The sequence below is a fragment of the Protobothrops mucrosquamatus genome, unplaced genomic scaffold, assembly GCF_001527695.2.
Source record: "Protobothrops mucrosquamatus isolate PMUCROS unplaced genomic scaffold, P.Mucros_1.0 scaffold863, whole genome shotgun sequence".
NCBI classification, from domain to species: domain Eukaryota; kingdom Metazoa; phylum Chordata; class Lepidosauria; order Squamata; family Viperidae; genus Protobothrops; species Protobothrops mucrosquamatus.
Genome location: NW_015387118.1, coordinates 436090 through 460349, shown reverse-complemented (window position 1 = coordinate 460349; position 24260 = coordinate 436090). Strand labels below are relative to the sequence as shown.

The window sequence follows — 24260 nt, the reverse complement described above, 5'->3', positions numbered from 1 at the left end:
CAGAAGGTTAGGACAAAGAGGAAAACATAAAAATAATGGATTTTTTTGAAAAACAATAAAAAAACATTTCAAAATAAACGCTTAAGATTGGCAATAAATTTGTAGTCAGCAAAATAAATCAGATTATTTATATATATATAAATAAATAATCCTGTATCAACTACTGGCACTGCCAGTTTAAAACCATTCTCTACATAAAAGATATCTACCAGACAATGTCAGTTAATTTGCTGACCTCCCGTTCTATTCGACTACAACTTCCGTGTGTTTTTTTTGACAATATTTTATTAGGTTATATAAAGGTAAGGGAAAGGGAGGGTCAATATAGGTAGGATTCAGGGAAGGAATTGGGATGGGGGTAGGTACAACAATGGGGTTGCCCCAGGCCCCAGTAACATTTCAAGCTTTAGCAAACAAACTATCGTCCGGATACAAGTGTTCAATGGGAGTAGTTAATCTAATAATAAGTAGTTGTAGTCAACAAAAATAACTATAATTATAAACCATGTCAATCAATAAACATCAATCATCTTAATAAGTTTCACAATCATTTTTCGTTAACTCATTTTGCTAACCATTGATAAAAGTTTTCCCATGTTTTAAAATAAACTGAGTCTTCTTTCTCTTTAATCTCTAGGGTTAGTCTATCCATTTCTGCATATTCTAAGATTTTCCTAATTATGATCTCAACAGATGGTATATTCTCATTTTTCCAATATTGGGCAAATGCTACTCTCGCGGCTGTCAATATATGTAGTATTAAATACTCATTCTCTTTGCCATAGTTAGATCCTAGTATTCCTAACAGAAACAGTTCTGACTTAAATTCTATCTGTATTTTAGTCATCTTTTCCAGCCATATAGGTATCTTAAACCAAAATTTCTTTGCACTAGGACATACCCACCAGATATGGTAATAGATACCTGGCTTTTGTTTACATTTCCAATAATTATTCGAAACATTTTTGAACATTTTCGCTAACCTTACTGGTGTCATGTGCCATCTATAAAACATTTTATACAGGTTTTCTTTATATGAGGCTGCTTTAGTCAGTTTAATATTTCTGTTCCATAATTTTCGACTACAACTTCCATAATCCCTAGTCCACACAGCCCAGATCAACATCCAGAGGAAAAGAAAATATTTATTTATTGAAAAAAATTGGCCTAGAAAAAATTGGCCAATATTACAGATCAGTAATCTGATTTGTTTTTCTGTTTTGGCCTCAACTGAAAAATATAATGAGATAAAAATAATATACCATTCCGAGGTGCCCCCTTCAGTGCACTTCAATTTGAATTTGAATTATAGGTAGTCCTTGACTTACAACCATTTGTTTAGTGACTGTTTGAAGTTACAACAGCATTGAAAAAAGTGACATGACCATTTTTCATACTTACGACCATTGCAGCATCCCCGAGGGACACGTGATCAAAATTCAGCTGCTTGGCAACTGACTCGTATTTATGAAGTTGCAGTGTCCTGGGGTCATGTGATCATCTTTTGTGACCTTCTGACGAGCAAAGTCAGTGGGTAAACCAAACTCACTTAACAACTGTGTTACTAACTTAACCACTGCAGTGATTCACTTAACAACTGTGGCAAGAAAGGTCATAAAATGGGGCAAAATTCACCTAACAACTGTCTTGCTTAGCAATCAAAATTTTGGGCTCAAGTAGAGGTTGTAAGTCAAGGATTGCCTGCTTTTTATGATTGAATTTGCTATGTATTCTCAAATTGATCTAAACATGCCCAAGATAAGTTTTACTTGGAGAGAAAACTGTATTAATAATAGACAACTTTGGCCTCTGCTTCACCTTCATTAGCCAGGATTAAGGGATTAAGATGCTAAAGCAGAATATCATGAAAAATTATCCTTATTTTTTTAAAAAAGAAAGCATGCAGTTTTGATACCCAATTAGTAACTATAGCTGAACAGTTTTCATTAATATTAGAGCTACAGACCTGAGACAGACCTCATAGGCGTATTTAATTAATCTCATACTTAGAATGTAAAGATATATTGTTTCTATTTACTGTTGATACACTCAATTAAAAATCAGCATGTAAAGCTTTTGTGACACATTTTAACAACTAAGCAGTCTGTAGATCTGCATTTGGCCTGACTATGGTAGGATTCACACAAATACTAAAATGTGATAACTTTGTTTATAGGTCAGAGTTATATGAAGCCAATGAGATAGGTACATCATGCCTTATGGTTTAATGTGTAGCATACATCTCGCTTGTTGAATATTATTTGGTAAATTACACTTAAGCATAGTTTAGCTTAGTAGATCGTAGGAACACAACTACTTCCTTGGAATAACAAACCTTTAAGGCCCCACAGAGCTCCACGGTGTCACAGTCATCCACCACAGTAATTCTGAAATTTGAAGTTTGCATTAATTCTTTGAAGATCTTCCCATTTTTAGCATTTTTAGAACCTAAGAAAAGAAGCACAGGGGTTAGGATTTTAACTGACAACAGAAGAAAGTATTTGACCTGATAGAATTATTTCCTGTATTATTTGTCTTTTAAATGTATGTTTGTGTCTAAAATATGCAGAAAACATTTAAAACAGAGACAATTTTCATGTAAAAATTAACTATCAAATGAAATATTCCAAGTTGGTAAAACGACAGTAAAATAAGTGTGAAATAGAAATAGACTTTCTTAGAAAAAAAGCACAATTATATTATATTATATTCTTAACTAGCTGTACCCTGCCACACATTGCTGTGGCTCAGTCTGGTTAAATGGAAAAGAAAGAAAAGAGAAAGCGCACGTTTGTAATATGTTTACCGTAATTTCACAATGCTAGCGTGTGTTGCTTTTACGTCCAACAGATGGCGCTGTTTTTCAAAAAAAAGCATGTTTTTACCTGTCAGGTGTGACATCTATATAATAGTAGGTATATAACAGATGGCGCTGTTTTTCAAAAAAAAGCATGTTTTTACCTGTCAGGTGTGACATCTATATAATAGTAGGTATATAAAAACATGCGCGTATTTGAATGTAACGTTGTGTCAAAATTTCAAAGCAATCGGTGAAGAACTTTCAGAGATTTAAGATTTTGAACAAACGAACATTTACATTTTTATTTATATAGATGGTAAAATGGCCCAAAGTCAATTGAACTGTGGTGAGATGTTAATATAAAAATAATTATGCCATGGGATAATGAAGGATACTAATTATGATTCTTTAAAAAGAAAGCATATGCTGGTTTTCCTTCTGATTGCATTGATTTCATTTCAAGCTTCCTGAACTATTTGTTTTTTCTTTTAATACCGGCCCCTGAATGAATACAAAAGAGCTGTGTGGTGTCTTATGGCAGCACTCCTGGGGGAAGGTGGAGGGGGGGGATGGATATATTTACTGAAACTATCATAGTGAGAACACAAGAGGACTAGGCTTCCTACAGGACTGGCTTCCTGCATTTGCTTAAAGGAAAAAAGAACTTCAACTTGACTCTAGAAGAAAATAAAAAAAAGATTGGCTAGTTTTTACAGGAATTGCTGTATGGCAGGAGAGCAAGATTAAAACTAGTTCAGTGTGCCATTATTGCAAACACAGGGATGGTGAGAAAAATCCGGATCTGCAGTACAGACTAGCTGCCTCCCTACAATACACTGACTGGCTTCATAAACAAGCTATTTAGTTTGTGATTCAGTGACTCCTGTTGTCTGTGAAAAATGGGCTGAATAAACTAAAATTAAGCAAACCACAGTTAATTTAAGAGTGCCGAATATTACTCAGGACTATTCAGCCATGAATTTTACCAGGTGACATTGACTAATTACCTCCTCCCAGCAGGCTGGGGGTGGTGGTGGATAAAGTGTAGGAAGGCACCGCATCCACCACCTTCAGCTTTCTGAACAAAAATCAGGATGCAAATTTAAAAGACGAGTGAGCGGGTGTAAGTAATGCTGCAAAGAATAAGAAGACGTGAAGCCTTAGATGATAAAAAATCTACAACTATTATCCCAGATGCGATTGGATATAAAAAGAAGCTGGCTGACTCCTTCTGTTCACTGCAGATTTATTTCCCTAGCAAGACAGGCCAATAATTTATGAGTCAATTACCAATGGTAGTTTCACAGAACATTTCATTTGCCACTTCATTGGCAATGTTGGCACCCATGAGCACGCTCATATCTATCTTCAGTTTCTCTCGGATGATGTCCGTGATGAGTTTCAGTCCTTCAGGGCCTTCGTCTACACCCTACTTAACAGAAAAAAGAGGGATTAAAGCAAAGCAAATCCAAATTGAACTGCATTGCAATAGATTAGTGTATGGAACCGACTGTTTTCTATGAAAATTGGGCCAATGAAGACATGCAGATGCCCTTTTTGCTGAAGAATTTGTGCTGCAACAGATAGGCTTTTTCTTCTTTCCTCCGTGGAGTTTTCAGTTAGTGTGACATTTCAGTTTCATTTAAAATAAGAAGCTAAGCTTCTCTTAGGGTAAATCGTGAGAGATGGCCAATCCATTCAAGCCATAGCATCTTCGTTTCTAGGGCTTAGGGCCATAACTTGTTGTAGCAATGCAGCACTCATTTGCATCGGATGCAAGGATGCAAAATCCAGCCGAGTCCAATCCTTTATCTGCTTATATCTAATGGACAGGGTCCTGCCAAACTAAAGCTATAATTCTCAACCCTGATAGACATCCTGAGAGATTCTAGGATGTGGCTATCCTGAACTTCTTCCTCCCTCTCCATCCAGCTTGGCACGGCACAGTCTCTTAATTTGTGCTTTTCTGTGGAATAATGGTGCAGGGGTTAAACTGCAGTATTGCAGGTAAACGCTGCCCACAGCCTGGAGTTCAATCCTGACGGGGCTCAAGCTTGACTCAGCCTTTCATCTTTCTGAGGTCGGTAAAATGAGGACCCAGGTTGTCTATGGAGATCCTCACTCACCCAGGTCATGGTTGTCCCAAAGGTGCTTTTTCAAGAGGCAACTGGACTTTCTTGTTTTTCTTTGAAGACGTTTCGCTTCTCATCCAAGAAGCTTAGATGAGAGCTGAAGAAGCTTCTTGGATGAGAAGCGAAACGTCTTCAAAGAAAAACAAGAAAGTCCAGTTGCTACTTGAAAAAGCATCTTTGGGAGGACACAGATTGTTGGGGGAAATCTGCAAATAATGCTGACACTGTAAACTGCCCAGAGAGTGCTGGAAACCACCTAATTCTGTGCAGGATGAAATATTCCATTTAGCTGTAACTAATCAGACCTCGTATGTCAACCAATACCAGCATGGCAATATATAATCCTATATATGCTGCTAATTTAATCGTATTAGCATCATTATAGTTTCTAGAAGTAGGTGAAAGGTCTTCACAAGAACAGAAATGGTATATACACATTGAGTAAGAGAGGACCGACAGCCCAGGAAGGAGAAGTGACCTTTGGCCAAGATCTGTGTGATCTGCTGCCTGACTCACCAATCAGGTTTTAAAAAAACAAAAATCTTAATGTTTAAACCAGCCTGGATAAGTCACTTGAAGCCAATTGTTACTTTAATTCTGATATGTATATAAACAACTGACCTTCTATAGGTCAGCACTCAGGAAACAAAGTAGTTGTCTATACATTTATGGTTCTGTAAAGCCATGATTGAGTTTCAAAATGAGTAAAAGTATGGTATTTTCCTTTCTTAAAAGTGTTCCTCTACAGTGAGTCATAATAATGCTTTTTTAAAAAAAAAGTTGTACAGAATGCCAAATCCTTTACTAAACACGGATTAATTTCACACATGAAGGCAGAATGTAGTTTTTATGTTTTCTGGATTAGAATAGTATATGAACTCAGCTACTGTGATTTTTTAAAGTGTGATTTATATTTTGCATAAACCATAAGCTCAGCCAACTCTGATTTGTTCCATAAACAATGGTTACACAAACCATGGCTTAATGCAGTGTGTAAATTGAGCAATACTTCATGGCACTTGCATCAGTTGTTTTTAAAATGGGTATGTGTATTTAACTGTTTATTTTTTAATCACTGTATACTCCAGCTTTCTCCCAGAAGCAACATTTAAGGGGGTTAACAATAAAATAACAAAGTTATACTGATATTTTAAAATGCACTTCAAATAAAGACCATTATTAAAATATCTTTCCCACTTAAAGAAGAAAACGCCATTCCTTACCTTGATGAGTGAAATCCCAATTGCTCCTGCTTTTACATGACCAGTAAGTTGCTCGCAAATTTTGGGAATAAACTGATGAGGTACAACAAATATTAAAATATCAGCTTCCTCGGCTGCTTCTACTACTTCTGGTACCGCAACCTGAAAGGAAAACAGATTACAGTATTGCATTCTCCTGCTGAATACTGAAGGAGAAAAGCACTGCGGGAAATGTTTACCACAACCAAACAATCAGGTGCAGAAAACATACAACAAGCCATAAATATATGTTTGCCAACAGTTTGCACAAAAATCAAAAATGCAGACAGCTGGAACATATGCTTGGCACAATCTAAACGTAACACATACTTATCTTTATTGGATGTTTGCACACGGGTGTTTAAAAGCATGCAGTTTGTACACATAACACCAGTGTTTCCTACTGTTCCAATTGCAACAGGTGAGTCAGGTTCCTTAACAAAACAAGAGGCTTGGACCACATAAGTAGTTTATTTAAGAACATTCCATACGGAATTCTATTTCTGCCACAAAGAAGGAAGGGCTTCTCTCACGGTTAATTCAGAGAAAAAAACTGCACAGCTTTATAATGACAATACAGGTAGTCCTCGACTTACGACAGTTCATTTAGTGACTGTTTGAAGTTACAACGGCACTGGAAAAAGTGACTTAAGACTGTTTTTCATAGTTACGAACAGTGCAGCATCCCCAGGGTCACGTGATCAAAATTTGGATGCTTGACACCTGGTTCATATTTATGACGGTTGCAGTGTCCCAGGGTCATGTGATCCCCTTTTGTGACCTTCTGACAAGCAAAGTCAATGGGGAAGCCAGATTCACTTAACGATGGTGTTACTAACTGAACAACTGCAGGGATTCACTTAGCAACATAAATTTTGGGCTCAGTTGTGGTCATAAGTCAAGGTCTACCTGTACAAAATTCTTTAGGGACAGTCAGAGTTAAGTCTCACCCAGAGAAAATGGCCTGTGACACCCTGGTCTATTGTTCTGTTAATGTCAGTGGGATTTGTAATAAAGTGAGAGGAAGGAAGGCAGGCCCTTTACAGTATGTGCCTGTGTTCTGGTGGGCCATCGTGTGTGTGTGTGTGTGTGTGTGTGTGTGTGTACAGACAGACAGACAGACAGACAGACAGACAGACAGACAGACAGACAGACAGACAGACAGACAGACAGACAGATAGATAGATAGATAGATAGATAGATAGATAGATATTGTTGTTGTTAGTTGCAAACCCATCGCAACCCCATGGACAACGTCCCTCCAGGCCTTCCTAGAGATACCTGTTTTTCGGCCAGTAATTGCCAACTCCTCCATTTTGGGGACCTAAATGGTGAATCCGGTTATTGATGTGTTTCATTCCACTTTTGGAATTAAAAGGGAAGGGTTTTTTGTTTTGGTTTTTTATCTCGCACTTCCATCATTTCTTTTTTGAATGTTAATTTTCACATGTACAGGTAATCCTTGACTCAGGACCCACAATTGGACCAGTATTTCCATTGTTAAGCAAGGGAATTGCTAAGTGAGTTGCACCTAATTTTATGACTTTTGCCATGGTTGTTAAGTGAATCATTAAAGTTGTTAAGCGTGTCACACAGTTGTTAAGCAAATCCAGCTTCCCCCGCTGACTTTGCTTGTTGGAAGCCAAGCTGGGAAGGTGGCAATTGTGTGGTCCTAGGACACGGCAACCATTGCAACCATCGCAAATGTATGCCAATTGCCAAGCTCCCAATTTTTCATCATATGACTGTGGGAATACTCAGGGATTGTAAGTACAAGGACCAAATCATAAGTCACTTTTTTCAACGCTGCTGTAACTTCAAATGGCCATTAAACAAATGGCTGTGAGTAGAAAATTACCTGCATCATGTTAGTGTTTTTGGTTTCAATATGCACTGCTTAGCGTCACTGTTGTGCGATGGATAGCTATATACTGTAGTGTAAATTGTTTAAAATAATGAAATAAGATAAAATAACATGCTGAGAAGAGATCAGATGCATGGTGGTGCTGTTGAACGTACATTATGAGAACAAATGAATAATTAAAGTGCTATTTTATTTTATTTTTCATGGCACACTCTGCTTGGAATTTTTAAAAAATTTCTGGCCATCAAGTTAAGTCAATTGGCCCCACTGACAACATCTCATCTATATCCTTTACATTTCAGTGTCACATTATGAATTTGGGAGCTGTAATTTGTTTTCGTCTAAGTTACTTATTTGTTCTACTTTCTTTGAACTTAACTGGAATATAATTTAAAACTGAAAGCATTCTGGTATGTTTTGCTGTCACTTACCACATTTGGAGGTAATTTATGCCCTGGGAGATATTTTACATTTTCATGTTCTTGGTTAATGATTTCAGTGAGTTTTCGACCATTAATTAGTTCTTCAAATACCCACATCTTAACAACAGGGTCAAACTGATTGGAGCTTTTGGTATTTTGGCCTACGATTTTTGCAATGGCAGATCCCCTTAAAAAGAAAATCAAAGAGAAAAATGTGAAATTGCAACTATTTATACAATCATTCAATTAATTTACATGTTAATTGACTGTATTAAATAAAAAAGTGTATATATTCAACTCCACCAACAATATGATGTACTTTCAAATAAATAAATAAATAAACAAACAAACAAACAAACAAACAAACAAATAAATAAATAACTTTGAAATGTTTGAATTTCAATTTTTGCATTGATCAGGGGTTGCATTCTATTACCTTAGTTGCTCCTTCTAACTTTAGGATTCTAGAACACCTTATTATTACTCAGTTCTTATGACTATAGAATCAGTCTGCATAATTAAATGGGCAGCCTAGCAATTTAATAAATAAATAAAGAATTACAAAGGAGACCCAAGCTTATATTCATTAACCTTTTCTATAAAGCATCCATACTAAGTATAGACTATAACAACTGTTTGCCCAGTTGGATGACTAGCATTAAGGTGGACTCGGTTATAGTGGTGATGAGTCCACTGTAAAAGACCAGGTTAGGGACAGATCATCATAAGGCAGTGGTGGCGAACCTATGGCACGCATGCCAGAGGCAGCACTCGGAGCCCTCTCTGTGGGCACCTGCGCCACTGCTGCCAGCAGCTTGCACAGGTACATTAGGCTGCTGCTGCCGCCCGAGGCAGCAGCCGCACCCAGCACAAAGGAGCCAAAGCGGCCAGCTAGCGAACTCGAGTAGAGGTGGCAGAGCATGCCCACACCCAGTAAGCCAATGGCCACCCCGAGCAAGGAAAGCCGGATCCCCATCAGTGCCATGGCCCCCCAGTCCTAGCTAGGATTGTATGCCTCCCCCATCTATGCTGGGCCTCCTGCTCACCGCCCCACCCGCCAGAGACCCCCTGATCTCTCCCAATTCTGCCCGGCCCCCACAGGTGGCCCCACATGAGCAGCATCGAGGTGGCTAGGCCCACCCCAGCCAGGCCCACCCAATCTGCCGTGACAATCGCAGCCAGGCCCACCCAGTGGGCCACACCCCCATACCCCCCTGGGGGCACCACAGTGCCCTGGCACTTTGTGATAAATAAGTGGGTTTGGGGTTGTGGTTTGGGCACTCGGCCTCTAAAAGGTTCGCCATCACTGTCATAGGGAAATAAAATGATACCCCAAAATTAATCAATCAATTGGCCAGTTGAGTTGCACCTCATTTTCCATTGCTCATGTCTGTTGTACTATTAATAGATCATACCTAGAATCACTCGGAGCCAAGCAAAACTAGAAGGAGATTTTACATGATTTATTCAATAACTTTCAGGTGAATTAATATTCACATGCTTTACAGGTGCATATGTTAAAGAAGGGGAAAAAACCAATAGCAATTGATGGAATTCCTATAAACTAGGTAGTAACCTTCACTTTTTGCTATATATATATAAAGCTTAACAAAATAAAGCATTTAGCAAAAAATCTATTGCAAAAAGCTGAGAAGAATGGTGAAAATAATTGCTGTTGCAGAAAGCCAATACTGTACACATTTTACATGTCTTTAAAGCTGTTTTTGTGACTCATAAAAAAGTTTGTTTTAAATAGATAGATAGATAGATAGATAGATAGATAGATAGAGAGAGAGAGAGAGAGAGAGAGAGAGAGAGAGAGAGAGAGAGAGAGAGAGAGATAGTGGTGTATTTTATGTGGTTAATACATTAAGGGGGCAAAGCAGACAGGAAGAATTCAGGACAAATAGCGCAAATCTCAGCGCTAAGGAAAGGAAGGTTTATCAGAATTAGATCTCTTTCTTTATAGCTCTTTCTTCTGTCTCTGAGCCAGATTGAGCAATGCAACAAAAGTTTGCTTCATAAATGAGGAAGAGTATGAATATTTGTTAATTAGTTATAACCTCCCACTTGAACTTTGTAATATATATGATAACTTGCTCTATCTCTTAAAACAAGGCGGACAACTCAGTTGATCTCAGGGAGCAAATCCAAGCTCTGGCCTCACCTTCTGATCTAGATAACATTGAGGAGGAGGAGGACTTATTGAATGCATGATCTCACTCCCTAGGTTGAATTCTGCTCAAACAGAGGAGATGCTCTGAACAAATAGATTGGCCCACATATTGTCTTTTTCAAGAAAAAAAAAGATGGAATGAACAAAACACCAAAAGCAGGGGTAGGCAACCTTGGCTCTTTTATGACTTGTGGACTTCAACTCCCAGAATTCCTGAGTCAGCTATGCTGAGGGGAAAGGGAGAGGTTTCCAAGCTGAGCCATGCTGGCTCAGGAATTCTGGGAGTTGAAGTCCACAAGTCATAAAAGAGCCAAGGTTGCCTTCCCCGACCAAGAGGAATAGTTGGTGCCTGGCCTCATCTGTGCCTATAAGGTAAAGAAAGTGATGTGAGTGGAACAGAAGCACTCCAGCTGCAACAGTCTTGATTAGGAGTCTTCAAACTAGGCAACTTTAAGACTTCTGGACTTCAACTCCCAGAATTCCCCAGCCAGCATAGCTGGCTAAGGAATTCTGGGAATTGAAGTCCACAAGTCTTAAAGTTACCAAGTTTGGTGACCCTTGGTCTTGAAAAAGGACAAAAGTTTTGAGAAATGGAGGCAACCTTTCTTGTAGCCCGAGGCCAGGCAGTGCAACAATAAGATAGATTACACTGAAAGATTAGGGCCCCCACTCTCAATATCAAATATTTATCATGGAATTCAGATTCTACAATGTTTGTATTATAGAACTGATTTATTTATAAGCTTAGCTTATATATGGTTCCTCAGTAGGATTCAGGAGACTAGAGGTTAGCTTGTCCTTATGCTTGAAGACAACATACAGGTAATAACTATAAATTCAAGACACCCATTAAAGTTATACATAGACAGCTAAAACATAATATGCATCTATTGAATAGCCAGAGTAATAAATTAGGCAGCCATGTGCAAAACAAAAAAATTCAAAAAAAAATGTAGCAGACTGATTACGGTATATTGAAAAAAAAATCTAAATGCTGTTTGGATGTGGCACCTTTGTGGTTGTATGTGGAGGGCTACCTGTCTACCCTACAACAATAAAATTGTATTCCTGGAATCCTTGATATGCCTATTTCTTGACCTGATCTGTCTCAAAGGGTTGACCCACTGATTTTTTAACATTGAGAACAACAACAAAAATCCCAGCCAAAATGCCAAATGAAACCATCAATCTAAAAAGGGTTGAGGACTTCTGTTTAAGTCTTTCCCTGGCCTTGGAAACCAGCCTGATTTTTAGGTTGCCTGATGAATTTGAATTTTTTGGGCTGACTTTGTAACAGACATAAAAGAAACATAAAATTTGTTCTCCTCAATCAATCAATAGCTATTAGTGATAGAACTCTCCACATTCAAAAGGTAGCAGAGCATCTTCAATTAACTGGATTTTGGAAGAAAACACATGATTTCTGCTTATTAGTATTATAATCTGGTGATAAAATGTTCAGGCTATTTATACCTTAGGGGCTAAGAACCAGGTTATTCTTATATTCACTTCTTGGAATGCCTTAAGCGAGCCATGGAAGAACACTGGATAACACTTACACAAACATTTGATAGATGCATTATGTTATCAGCTGCATGTACCAAGGGGGTGAACTTTGTATTGTAATAATGCAACCCCAAAATTTGTCATTTTGATTACAAGTTCCAATCTGCAAATGTTGTTGCCAAGCAAATTACAGCGGAACAAAAGCCATGTAAGCTATTTTTTTTTGCTCCTGGAGAAAATATGAGGCATAACTCTAATAAATAACAGCCTGAGACAGAGATGGGGAAGGATTTTCAACTTTGGGAGCTTAAACATATCCTTTGAGGGTTTTTTTTTTAAGATATCCAAAGTGGATCTTTTTTTTTAATGCACTTTTAGAATAAAAGTTCCATCTGGATTAAGATTTAATAGATGTGATTTCTTTAAATACTATATATATTTTCTTTATATCACCTTTGATGCAAACACTTCAATATTTATTTATTAGTTAAGTAGTAAACACAGGCAGAACTGCTTGAAAAAGTGCGAGGGACAAATAAAAAAATAGAGCAAGCCACAACAAAAACCCTTTGTCGAGCCCTGCGAGGCCGTCCCAGCCACGTATGGCCTGCCTCCCACCACCCCGTTCACCTTACCCAGGGCTGCAGTCCAGGGTAAGGTGAACCCTTACCCTGGACGGTTTGACACCCTTCTTTTGATTTCATTAAGTGTATTTAAATACATTGAATTAATTGTACTTAATATTCTTGTATTTTCAATATATTTAGTAAGCATCTCTGATGTCATTGCACATCCTAGATTTAGGGACAACTCCTGGAGTGGTCCTGTGGCACCTCAGCCAGGACTATCAGGGATGACAATCCTGAAACTTTCCATCATTAAAGTTATGTGAATCTAAGAGTCATTGCCCCCCCCTTTTCCCCAGGCTTCTTTGAAAATGAGGATGGGTTGCTTTACTTAATATAAGGGTTGCTAAGCTTGCAGAACATCTGAATAACTTCTTTGGAATTATTTTCAAAGCATTCAAAAGCCAAGAATCTAACTCTTCTCTCATCTAGATGTCCCTTGTACATTCTGTTTCTCATCAGCACTTCTTATCACTAGGCACTGATGCCAACAGAAATTTGGCAGGGAAACAACTCTTACCACCCATCATTTTTTCCCTATTGAAATTGACACCCTCACTGCTTTACATATATGTGGCTTTAGATGAGCAATGCTGATTTAAATGGATAAGTCTCATTCCATTAGATTTCATTAAGTCGTCCTCTGAGGAGAAACTTCTACACGTATGACAATAATGAAAAGGAAATTCAGGAATCCGGAACTGTGGAGGATAGTAATTGGGGATGATGATGCAAAACCAATGAAGGGGGGAAAAAGCATCTTATAGATGGATGTTTTTCAGTGTTATGCTGAATTTCTGCAACTTGCACAATTATAATAGAGAAGGAATGAATGAAGTAAGAAATGGATCTCTCCAAAATTGCCAATTTTCTTCTTCATATTTTAACATTGTATTGCATGGAAAAATCATCCAGAATTTCAGAATATCAGAGAGAAAGAAAAAAAATCTGCCTTGATTATTGCTTTCTTCACGGTTCTAAGACAATTCTCCTATTTAAAGGAAAGTATTTAGGGAACAAATTAGTTTTTCCTTCAGTTAAATGTAGTATATTTCTTGAGTAAGCAATATTCTGCCATGGCTGTCCACATGGTATTGTCAAAAAAAATCAGATGGCAGTCACAATATCTTGGAGGAATTCTGACAATGTGCTTAAAAATAAGTTAAGGCACTATTATGGCTGCCATCTTGACTTTTTAAACTGCATATGAGGACACCCGTGTTGTTCATAATATATCCCAGAAATATATCCCTAACCTTTGGCTTTCAAAAGTTAATCTCCTGATCTATTTCTTTCCAATAGCAACAACTATTTCTCAACAAAGGCTATTATGTCTCAAAATGAAACTGGGCAATAGGACAGCCAGATTCAAGGATTTCTTACACAAGCATACTTGTAGTATCATTGTCAAAGCTCTATCGTTTGCAATATGTAAAATTTAATACCACTTTTTCAAGAAAGTCCAGATTTCTGAGGGGGGGAGAACAGCTTTCGAAGGAAGCAACATCATTTTCATTGTATCATTGTTACAATAATCATTTGTTTCTTATTATTTCTTTTGCCATTCAAAAACCAAAGTGAACTCTCTTATCTCTGGCTTGTCAGGGTGACAAGTTTGATACATGTAATTTGAAACCACTTTGATACAAAAAGATTGTTGGTCAAAGTCTCTCAGAAATGTGGAGTGTGAACTTACAAAGTTGGAAATGCTGACAGGGCTCATGGAGTGAGCGTCATGAGATCATGTCCTTCTGAGTAGAGGAAATAGAAGGACACCAAGTTTCTGGAACTGAGGAAGAGAAACTAAACTTCAAGCACTATGCATCAATTTATTATGTCTTGTAATCGGAACTATATTTCTTTAACCAGCAAAATTGATGTTAGAGTGCGTAGCTGAGTAATCTTTTCAAAAACATTGTAAAAAAAACCCCCAAAACCATGTCTTGCACAAAGATACCTGCACATGTTTCTCAATAGCTGTTCTCTTGCTAAAAAGGTACAACATGCAAAGTTCATGATCTTTATACAAGATTAGCTATTTCATATTCAGAAACAGTTGCTGGTTGGCTCTAGTATTCCTGCCAATTATTTAACCATGAAGCAATGTATAAATATCAAAACTAATTCATTACCACTGATAATGAATTATCAGGCTTGATCTTTCCATGCCACATTATTTTTTGGGGGGGAGGGGGGAATCAGGAGATCAGGGTTAAAAAGCTCCTAGAACAGTTCAATGCAGCTCACAAAACATCCATTTGTTGATATATTATTACAATCAGCCTGAGTCGATCCACTGTAGGATGAAGACCCTGCACTGAAGGTTTTGGGCTGTAATCTATTATGCTGGTTCCAGTGCAGTTTAATAGATTGTTAATGACTTCTCAGTTTAGGCTGAGGAAGAGTGACTGGCCCAAAGTCATCAAGCTAGCTTCCATGCTTATGTAGGACTAGGATCAGATTGACCCAACTTTATCATTGCACTACCTTGGTTCTTAAGCTTTTATATACTACTGGAAAAGTTCAGATTGTTCCCTAAAGACAAGGTAATAAAAGCCACAGAGTTTCATATGCTAGTTTTCAAGGGCAAGCCACCATTTTGTGCCTAGATAATGCAATTTGAAAAAAATATTTTGAATTTTTTTTTGAGTAGCTGATGGTGGCTGCATGGCAGTGATACCTGAGCAGATAAAGGAGAGTCTTTAGTACTTTGCCAAATTTGGAGGGGGTGGGAGTTTTATTAAAATAGCTTAAGACTATTAGAAGTCTACGGCACTTATTATGCATCTTCTTTTTTAAAAAAAACCCAAAGTTGTGTCCCAGGATGATTCAGTGGTTTCTGCTGAACAAAAAGGCTAGAGATAGTATGTGAATCTCTGGCCACAGACCATTCAATGCTGTGCTTAAATGTATAGACACATTTTTAGAAGTATATTCCAGAATTTAGTTTTAGTAGATGACAGCACCTGCTTGGTGCTATATGGGCTTGGAAGCTAAGCACAACTAGGCCTGGCCAATGCTTGGAGATTGTAGGGAAATTGCATCATTGTGTTAATGAAGTTGTTGGACTCAAGGGAGAACTTGTCTTTACTTTCCTAGAATCTAATCACTTCTGCAGATCTGATGATTGTACGAAGATTCTCAAGAGTTCTCTTCATTGTTATTAATGACCTAAATGATAAACAGTGTGTTTCTGTCATTCAGGAAACTTTTAAAAATATTCTAAAATGGGATCTTGTCTGTTGTACCAAGGGATTGCCAGCTTTAGAGGTTTCACTGACGGCCTCTTCAGTTTGTACTGAAATCTGCTTCTAAGAGAAAAGACTCAAAGAAGGAAGAAGGAAGCTTTGCAGCTGGTATCAATACTGAGACTGGAAGAACATGGAGCAGGTAAACTGGAGGAAACTGGAACATGCAATCATCAGATCAAGAAATTCTATCAACTGCTGGGCAAAAGCCTTCAGCCACCCATAATGCATACAGTTACAAGATTTTTTTCAAGATTGAATAAGTCATTCAAGCAAAACAAAACATTCCTTCAGAATGTGGATTTCTGGGAGAATGGCCAAACTGGATGTCTGGTTAACAAAGCTGTTCTGTTATATAATAGAAATGTAAAGCTTTATGTAAACTGAAAGATGATTAACAGAGACTATTCATGAAAAAAGCAGGGTGGGGTAGTGAAGAGAAAAATGGATTTGATCAGTGTAAACATTATTAGAGTCTCAGCTTGTAACTCAGGTATTATAATCTGAACATATACAATAAGTGTCAACCCAGGGGAGTTTGTTGCCTGGGACAGAAAAGTGTATAACCAAGTTATTTTAGGACCTGGAATTTCAGCCAACAAGCAGATATCAGAGAAAGTTGCTAGAACTCCTCTATTATTTTTCTATTAAGATGCTAACTTCAAAAGCTCACTTTAAGCTGACTTTAAGAATTAACCAATAAGGTTATAAAGAAATAAATGATATAAATGATTTATAGCCCCCTCCAAAACAAATCAACCATATCCCTCCTAATCCTTTTTTGAAGGAAGGCATACTTCTGGATCCAGAAGTTAAGAAAGCTTGGGCCTGGTTAATATTTAAGAGACTTAGAGTATTAGTACAGTCCATTTTTTTCTTATTTTATTTCATCCTTGCCTGTCCTTTTTTAAAAAAATTGTAAATTAAATTATAAATTTTAAGTTGCTTGGATTTTTTTCCATGTATTTCTAGATGAATAGCACTGTTAATCCAAAACAGAACCAATGTCTCCTTCTCTTGCATAAATCATCTGGAGTGGATTGACTTTTGCAAGAGATGTTTTATCAAAATGTTGTCATGACAAGACAGCTAAGATTGCATTCCAGTTCCCTCTGGGTTTCTCTTTAAATTCTTTAAGAATATATTTGATGTATTATCTGGTATACAGTTCCAATCCTTGCAAACACCTTAAGAGGAAATCTAATATTCATCTCTATCTAGTGTCTTTATGTATCATTATCATATATATCATTATACTGAATTTCCAGTTCATTGTGATCTTGTGTCAAATACTTGTTTTTCAGTTTCACTCAACTCATGTGATTATTGAATTTACAAAATTATGAAGAAATAAGGGAAGTTCTTGAATTTTTTTTTTGAAGGAAAAGTGGACACTGTTATATATTTTAATGAAATATTCCAATATAAGTTTAAAAACCCCATGCTCATCACCAGGCTAGAAAGAACATTTATTTCCTGAGTGCCCTGTTTTGAGGAATAGTAGATAAAGGGTATTCAGAGAATAATTTAACTACCAGAAGTCTTGGAATATCTTAAAAACCAAAACGTGCAGCGGCACAAGCTTTCATAAACCTCAATGTGAGTGGGTGAGAATGGGTGAATCCTCAAAATAACTTTCTAAGTTAGCTAATACCTCACTCTACTTCCTACATTTCATTTCCCTCTCAGTTCCATATTTCCTCCTCCCCCAAAAGACAGCTGTCAGTCATCCTGTCCAGGAAAGCAGAGGCCTTAATAATAATTACCGTAGGTCTTAAGATGCCACAAAACATGGATGCTTTTACTGCAACAGACCCTCCTTGGACCCCGCAGGAGGCTGTCCAAACACTACTCGGTGTTCCTACGCGGTAACTGGGGAGGGGGGGGAGAGGGCGGGAGAATTGTGGGGAGGGTGTCGCTATTTTCTCAGATGTGTAAATGATACCAGGGGAGACCGGCGCTGCCTGAGGAGTGAATGGTCTGACCAAGAACTGGCCGCCTACAAAACTTGCGGCTCCCTTTTTATAAAAAGGTACCATCGTCGTTCCCTGTGATCTCCTGACAGGGACGCTGGGATCACTTCTCGCTCTTCGCTTCATAAAGAGACCAGAGGCGATCCTTCTCCGCCGTCCCCCTCCCAACCCGGAAAACCTCAAGCTGAGCTCCCGGGAAGTGGCAAAAGCAGGTGAAGCGGGGGGGCTCTCAACAGGTCTGCCCCCCCTGCCCTCCCCCACCCCCCTTCCCCGGCGCCCGTAATCCTCACCAGTTGCCGGATCCGATAATGCAGACCTTCAGAGGAGGCATGGTGGCGGAGGTGGTGGTGGCGGCGGCGGCGGATGATGGTCCGCGGTTGTGATCTCCAGGAGAGCCTCGGTTGCACCGGCTCACTCAGCGTCGAGTCGTGCGCTCCCCGGCTTGGAGCGCCTTGACGGCGGCTTTGACACCCGCCCACCTGGAAGCCGCGCCCGCCGCCTCGTCCCGAGATCCAGCCCGCAGGGGAGGGAAGGCGGCCCTGCGGAGCAACGAGAGAAGAGCGGGATCAGAGCGAGGCCCAGGGGCCGAGGCCGGAGAGGAAGGGCGGCCTCGGTCCCCGCTGGCTGCGCGCGTTTGTGGGGATGCGTGGTTGGAGCCAAGCGTTCCCCCGGGGGGGAGATCCCGGAGGGGGAGAGGAGCAGCCGAGTGGGAAAGGGGCAAGAGCACATAACGGGCCAGGGAGGGGCAAATATAAAACGCGACAGAGCTGCTTGTGCCGCCTTTGGGGTTTTGTGCCTGCTGGGGAGAGGTGGCAAGAAGGTAACAAGCATGTGTGCCCATGATGTTGCCATGGTGTCCAAAGAGTCTCTTCCCGTTAGGGATGTGGTGGTAGTGGGGGGAGGACTCTCATTGCATCAAGAGAGCTGCAGAAGCGGTTCTTGGGTAGTTAAGGCGCTGCTGCCTTGAGCACACCGTGGGTAACGTAGAATGGACACACACACTCGGACACACACACACACACACACACACACAGAGAGAGAGAGAGAGAGAGAGAGAGAGAGAGAGAGAGAGAGAGAGAGAGAGAGAGAGAGTGGCAAAGCAAGAAAACACCTTCCCCTTGGGGTGGGTGCCATGTGTGCTGCTCCCTGCCGAGAGTAATGGAGCAGCCATTGGCTGCTCAGCCAGTTTGAACTTTCTCCTGTGCACAATTGACGTTTCCCACTCGTGCCCGTGGCTGCGGAAGGGGCGAGAAACAGACGGGGCTGTTTCACTCCTTTCGCGGTCTGCTTTATTAGCTATTGGTTCCACGAAGGTTGGGGACTTATTGCCAGAAGTCCCTGATCTAACTTGGGATGGTGCAGTTATTTACATTCGGAGAACTGGAGTGGAGTTCACTTTATCAAAGCAATCCTTCTGCTGCGGAAGAATGAAGGTTTAATAATGTTTTTATTGCAATTTACATATTTTATATATTTGAATTGCAAAAAGGTTTGTTCCAAAGGATGTTGACCATTCTCCGGAAGTACCGGATACTTTGTTAGAGTTACATCTACCTTTTCTCCAAAAGTTCAAAATGAAATCCTCAAGTTATCTACTAAGTAAAAAAAAAACCTCTCAGGAAGATTAGGCTGAGAGAGAGGAAATTGTCTCAAAGACAGCCAATAAGATTCGGTTGATTCCCCCAGTCCTAGTTCAACACCTTAACAATCACATTATACTGAATCATGACACAGTAACATTCCAAACTGAAACATGGCAATTATGTTGCATAATTACAATTTCTACTGTGCAGCATTTCAAATCAGGGAAAGAGGAGAACATCCTTCGTAGGTTCTGTTTTCAGCTTAAATATTCGGAGACGAGATGAAGTAACAGATTTTAAAATAAAGGAAATACCACTTTGAAAACCAAAAGGCAGCGCAAATGTAATCTCAACTATGTGTGCTAATCATTATTTGGATCTTCAAAGATACATCTCTGTACCCTGAACTTCGGTTCCTCGATCAGTTAAGATTGCTTCTGTGTAGAAAGGCTGCGATGGGATGAGAAATACATTTGCACAACAATGATAAAATTAATCTGCTGCGATGGGATGAGAAATACATTTGCACAACAATGATAAAATTAATCTGTTGGGTTCAGCAGCCACTGGAGTTCAAGCAGAATGAGTCACTCCAAAGTAGTAAAAAAAAAAGATGAGTATTTTCTATTTAGTGAAAAATTATAGGTTTCATTTTTGGGAACCTTTATCAATTCTTGTTAAAGCAATTCAACATAGAACTTATTGTCTTATAGCAATTACAGCCTATTGTCATGTTTTGTGCACAAAGAAAAGGCAGCGATAACCTCCCATGTGTCCTGTTTGTGATCTTCCCATGTTCATGTCTGGAAAAGGAAGAGAATCAACATGCATCCTTTAGTTTGAAACAGTAAAGCAGTTCTTACATTCTGAAGCTCTGAAATTTCTAAAGCAACAAAAGCAGTTTGTAATTAAACTTTAAATCTGTGAAATTTTAAAACACCAGTATTTTTCCTTCTGTTCTCTGGCAAGTACAGGGTCTGGTGTTTTTTTTTCCAGATCAACCAAGCGCTGATCTATTGGTCGCAATAGGAATTGACTGACAGGCTTGTCTTCAAAGCCTAATGTGGGATGAGTGAGTGTGATTGCATAAGGCAGGACTAGAACTCACAGTCTCCTGGTTTCTAGCCTGTGCCTTATCCACTAAACCAAATTGTCTCCCGAACACTGGAAGACCCCAGTATCAGCCTATGATAAGTTGCTGACAAAGTCATTTTTCAGCTTACCGCATCTTTTCCCAGTTTAGTATTTTAATTTCCAGCCTAGACAAAAGAAAGGTGGTTGATTAGGGAACAAGAGCTCAGGATTGAGACTCAAACACCCTCCCCCTGCTTGGCATGGCCACATCTGCAGGCAAATCCACACCACACCACCGGCCTGGAAAACTGATCCAGATTATCTGAAAACAAAACTCTGCTCATAGAGCATTCTGCTAAAGGAAGAAGAGAGAGATTTCTTGTTGACTTGCTCTTTCTTCTAGATTCCCATATTCCTGCTCCTGGGGATTTGTTGCCTACTCTGATTTTTCAGAAAAGCGTTTATCTGCACCATTTGCTGACATTTTCATCATTTTCTGATTCTATTATTAAGGAAGGTGAGTTGGCTGAATGAGTCATACAAGGTGCTGTGACACCAACAGATAATTGGCCTGTGGCAGGGCAGAAGCTGCTAGTTCTTGAATCCCATTGATGAGGACAGGCTATCTGTGATAAAGAACCTGTAAAAGGAATTGAGAATCAGGGCAAAGGACACAAAACGTTGAAATTCACCAATTAGCTTGAACACCAGCCACATTGACCTCATTTTTCTGTTTGGTATCACTTCATTCAAACACATTTGCCTGGTTTAAAAAACAAAACAAAACAACTTTGAAACTTCTTTATAAGCTTGACCTGGCATGGGAAAGGAAATGCCCTTATTGAGTGATCTAGAGCCAGCTTGGTTTAGTGGTTAAGGCCCCAGGGTAGAAAGCGGGAGACAATGAGTTCCAATCCTGCCTTAGCCATGAAAGCCAGCTGGGTGACTTTGGGCCAGTCAGTTTCTCTCAGCTCACCTCACCTCACCGGGTTGTTGTGTGGAAAATAGGAGGAGAAAGGGGTATTGAGTATGTTTACCATCTTGAGTTGTTTGTAAAAAAGAATAAAAGTGGGATACAAATTAAATAAATAATAATAATATTGCATTCTTTTTTTAAAAAAATGTTTTATTGATTGTTAAAAATTACAATCTTTAGTGCTTAGTAAACATGTTGTCTGGATTCACATATTTAACATTGATTTCTTCAATATAAGTCTGTTCAGTACTGCACAATCCAGTATTTTTTTCCCGATCTTCCTTTCTTCCCCATATTTTTTCCATTTTCCCCTCATTACACAGTTACAATTCTTGGTACTATTGATGTATACAAAGTTAGATATAAACATCATCATATCTTACTAATGTCATACAAATACAATAATATCAATTCATAAATCAATATCCTGTTTTTCGTGCTGTTAGGGTTTGATTTCCCATCAATATTTGAAATATCTTTGTCAGTTATGGTTTTCTCAATATTAATTACATTTATATAGCTAAAAGTTTTATTCATATTTCCCATATCAAAAAGAAAAAGAAAAAAATGCTATTTTAATTTTAAATCATATTTTTCATTATAAAAATCTAATTGTATCTAAGGGTCAACCATTCTTTTAGTCTTATTCACATAAGTATTTGAACATATAATGCCCCCTCTAAAAGGTCAAATCTTCTGTTTTTTAAATCTAACTCTCACTTTCTTTCTTTGCCAAGTAGTTTTCCAACCCAGGACAATTAAGTCACCCAGGAATTTTCTTTCTATTTTTGTGAAATTTGCTTGGCACGAGGAAGACAATTTAGGTATTTTGGGGGGAGAATTCTGCCCATTTATATTCCTTAAGCAATTCCCAGTTTCCTTCTCCCTCAGTTTCTCTTTTCATTCCTTGTCGCCCAAATTGTGGCATTTCCCCTAACAGCTCTATATTCCATTTTCTAGAATCTTCTTCCTTGCCATCAGGTGTATTTTGCAGACCTAAGGGGTAAAGGGTTTTTTGCATTTTCATTGTTATGGCTAAATCTTGCAGTATTTTGTTTGTATATGGTTGTTTATATTTCTTCTTTTATCTCTTCCGTCTCTAAATCTGTTTCCTCTGCTTCGTCTTCTAGTTTCTGGTTTGTTTGTTCATACTTTGAAGTCATTGCCTGGGAGTTTCTAGTTGTAGATTTAATTTGGAGATTTGCTCACTTATATTATCTAAATTGTTTTTAGTCTCATTATGTTTTTTATGTCCTTTTTGTATGCAAAAATTATTTGGTAAATTAATTATAGCATAGAGTATATTTCCTTCTGAAAGGTGTTTGTTTTTTCTTGAGGCATCATTCCTGGAGATCTTCTAGTATCACCAGTCTCAGTAAGAGTAGATCAAAGTTTCATCTAGTTTTCTGATCTTTATGTGTAGCCTTTATAATCCCATAGGTTCCAGAGTATAGGTCCAGTCCTGAAAGCAATGTTTTATAGTGATCCTTTATCTCAGGTATCCCAAAAGTTGTCAGTCAGGCAAGGTTGTAACCCACAATGTTCAAAGTGTTCAAAATGTTCAACCTCTCTGAAAACAGCTCAAAAGTCTCTCCCAGGTGTAGTCCAAAGTTAAATTTTCCTTTTCTCCCACTAGCTCTTGAGATTAAAAATCCAAGGTCAGTAGGTGTTTATAGTCCAAGAAGGTCAGGTGATAAGTATGCCAAAATATTTTCCTTTATTGCCAGCTGTTCTCCCAGGCTAGGAGTCACCAAGCAGCCAGGAAGCAAGTTATAGTGCTGTACACAAATCCACCACTAGATGTCATTCAAAGTTCATTTTCCACTCTTAAGACAAAGAATTGATTTCTTATATTTCACCTCAATTTTTTTTCCAAAGAGAAAATCTTAACAATTATCTCAGTTCTCAAATTTATCAAAACTGTAGCTTTATGTTACTTCCACTTCAGTATTGTATGTTTCTGTCCCCCATAAAATTAAAACACCACTTCTGTTCACATTCGGAGGTTTTTAGCTTCTTGGGAACCTTTCCCAGGAAATTAGGTTGTAAAACAGTAAAGAAAGGATCAATATTCTCACCCAGTTCCAAACATGCTGCTTACGATGTGCTCTATATCAAATTAAAGTTGCCAGCAAACTCTGTTTCCAACAGTGGCTAGAATTTTAAGTTCCAGAAGTGGTTACAATATAAAATATATCACAATCTTAGCCCAGTGCCTGCAGCACCAAGTAGGTGTGCGGGCTGGCAGCACTCACCAGCCCAAAGGCAGAGGCGTGGGTGGTGCGGTTTTACGGGTGGCTGCTGGCGAAGGGCCCTGGCAGGTCGGCAGGGGGGCACTCCGACGGTTGCATGGAAGATGTGGGCTGACTCGCCCTCCGCCAGGCAGGAGCAACCCAGCAGGGCAGCCCAGAGCAGCGCAGCCAGGAGGGAAAAGAGCCCCGCAAGGCCAGCAGCATGGGCAGCCACTTGGCAGCTACACAGCACCCGATGTGGCCGAGAAATGTCCCAGAAGCAGTAGGGCTAGCAGGCAGGGCTTGGTGGAGACCGGGGCTCACCGAGGGTTTGGTTCATTGTGGCCACAGGCAAGTAGGTGGTGGGATGGAGAGGGCTGGGCCGGTGGTAGCCGGTTCTACCAGCGG

General features: G+C 39.1%; 1 protein-coding gene across 1 annotated transcript in view; it reads right to left on the bottom strand.

The window, feature by feature from the left end:
- LOC107290271 (glycerol-3-phosphate dehydrogenase 1-like protein) overlaps positions 1–18396 on the bottom strand; it is a 28280-nt gene extending 9884 nt beyond the window's left edge. The window contains exons 1-5 of the mRNA XM_015819136.1: positions 18279–18396; positions 8469–8646; positions 6156–6296; positions 4091–4229; positions 2336–2448 (exon numbers count right to left, since the gene is read on the bottom strand). Coding sequence (XP_015674622.1) covers positions 2336–2448; positions 4091–4229; positions 6156–6296; positions 8469–8646; positions 18279–18319 — 612 coding nt within the window. The 5' untranslated portion in view covers positions 18320–18396. The remainder of the gene's footprint in view (positions 1–2335; positions 2449–4090; positions 4230–6155; positions 6297–8468; positions 8647–18278) is intronic.
- Positions 18397–24260: the final 5864 nt, after the last annotated feature.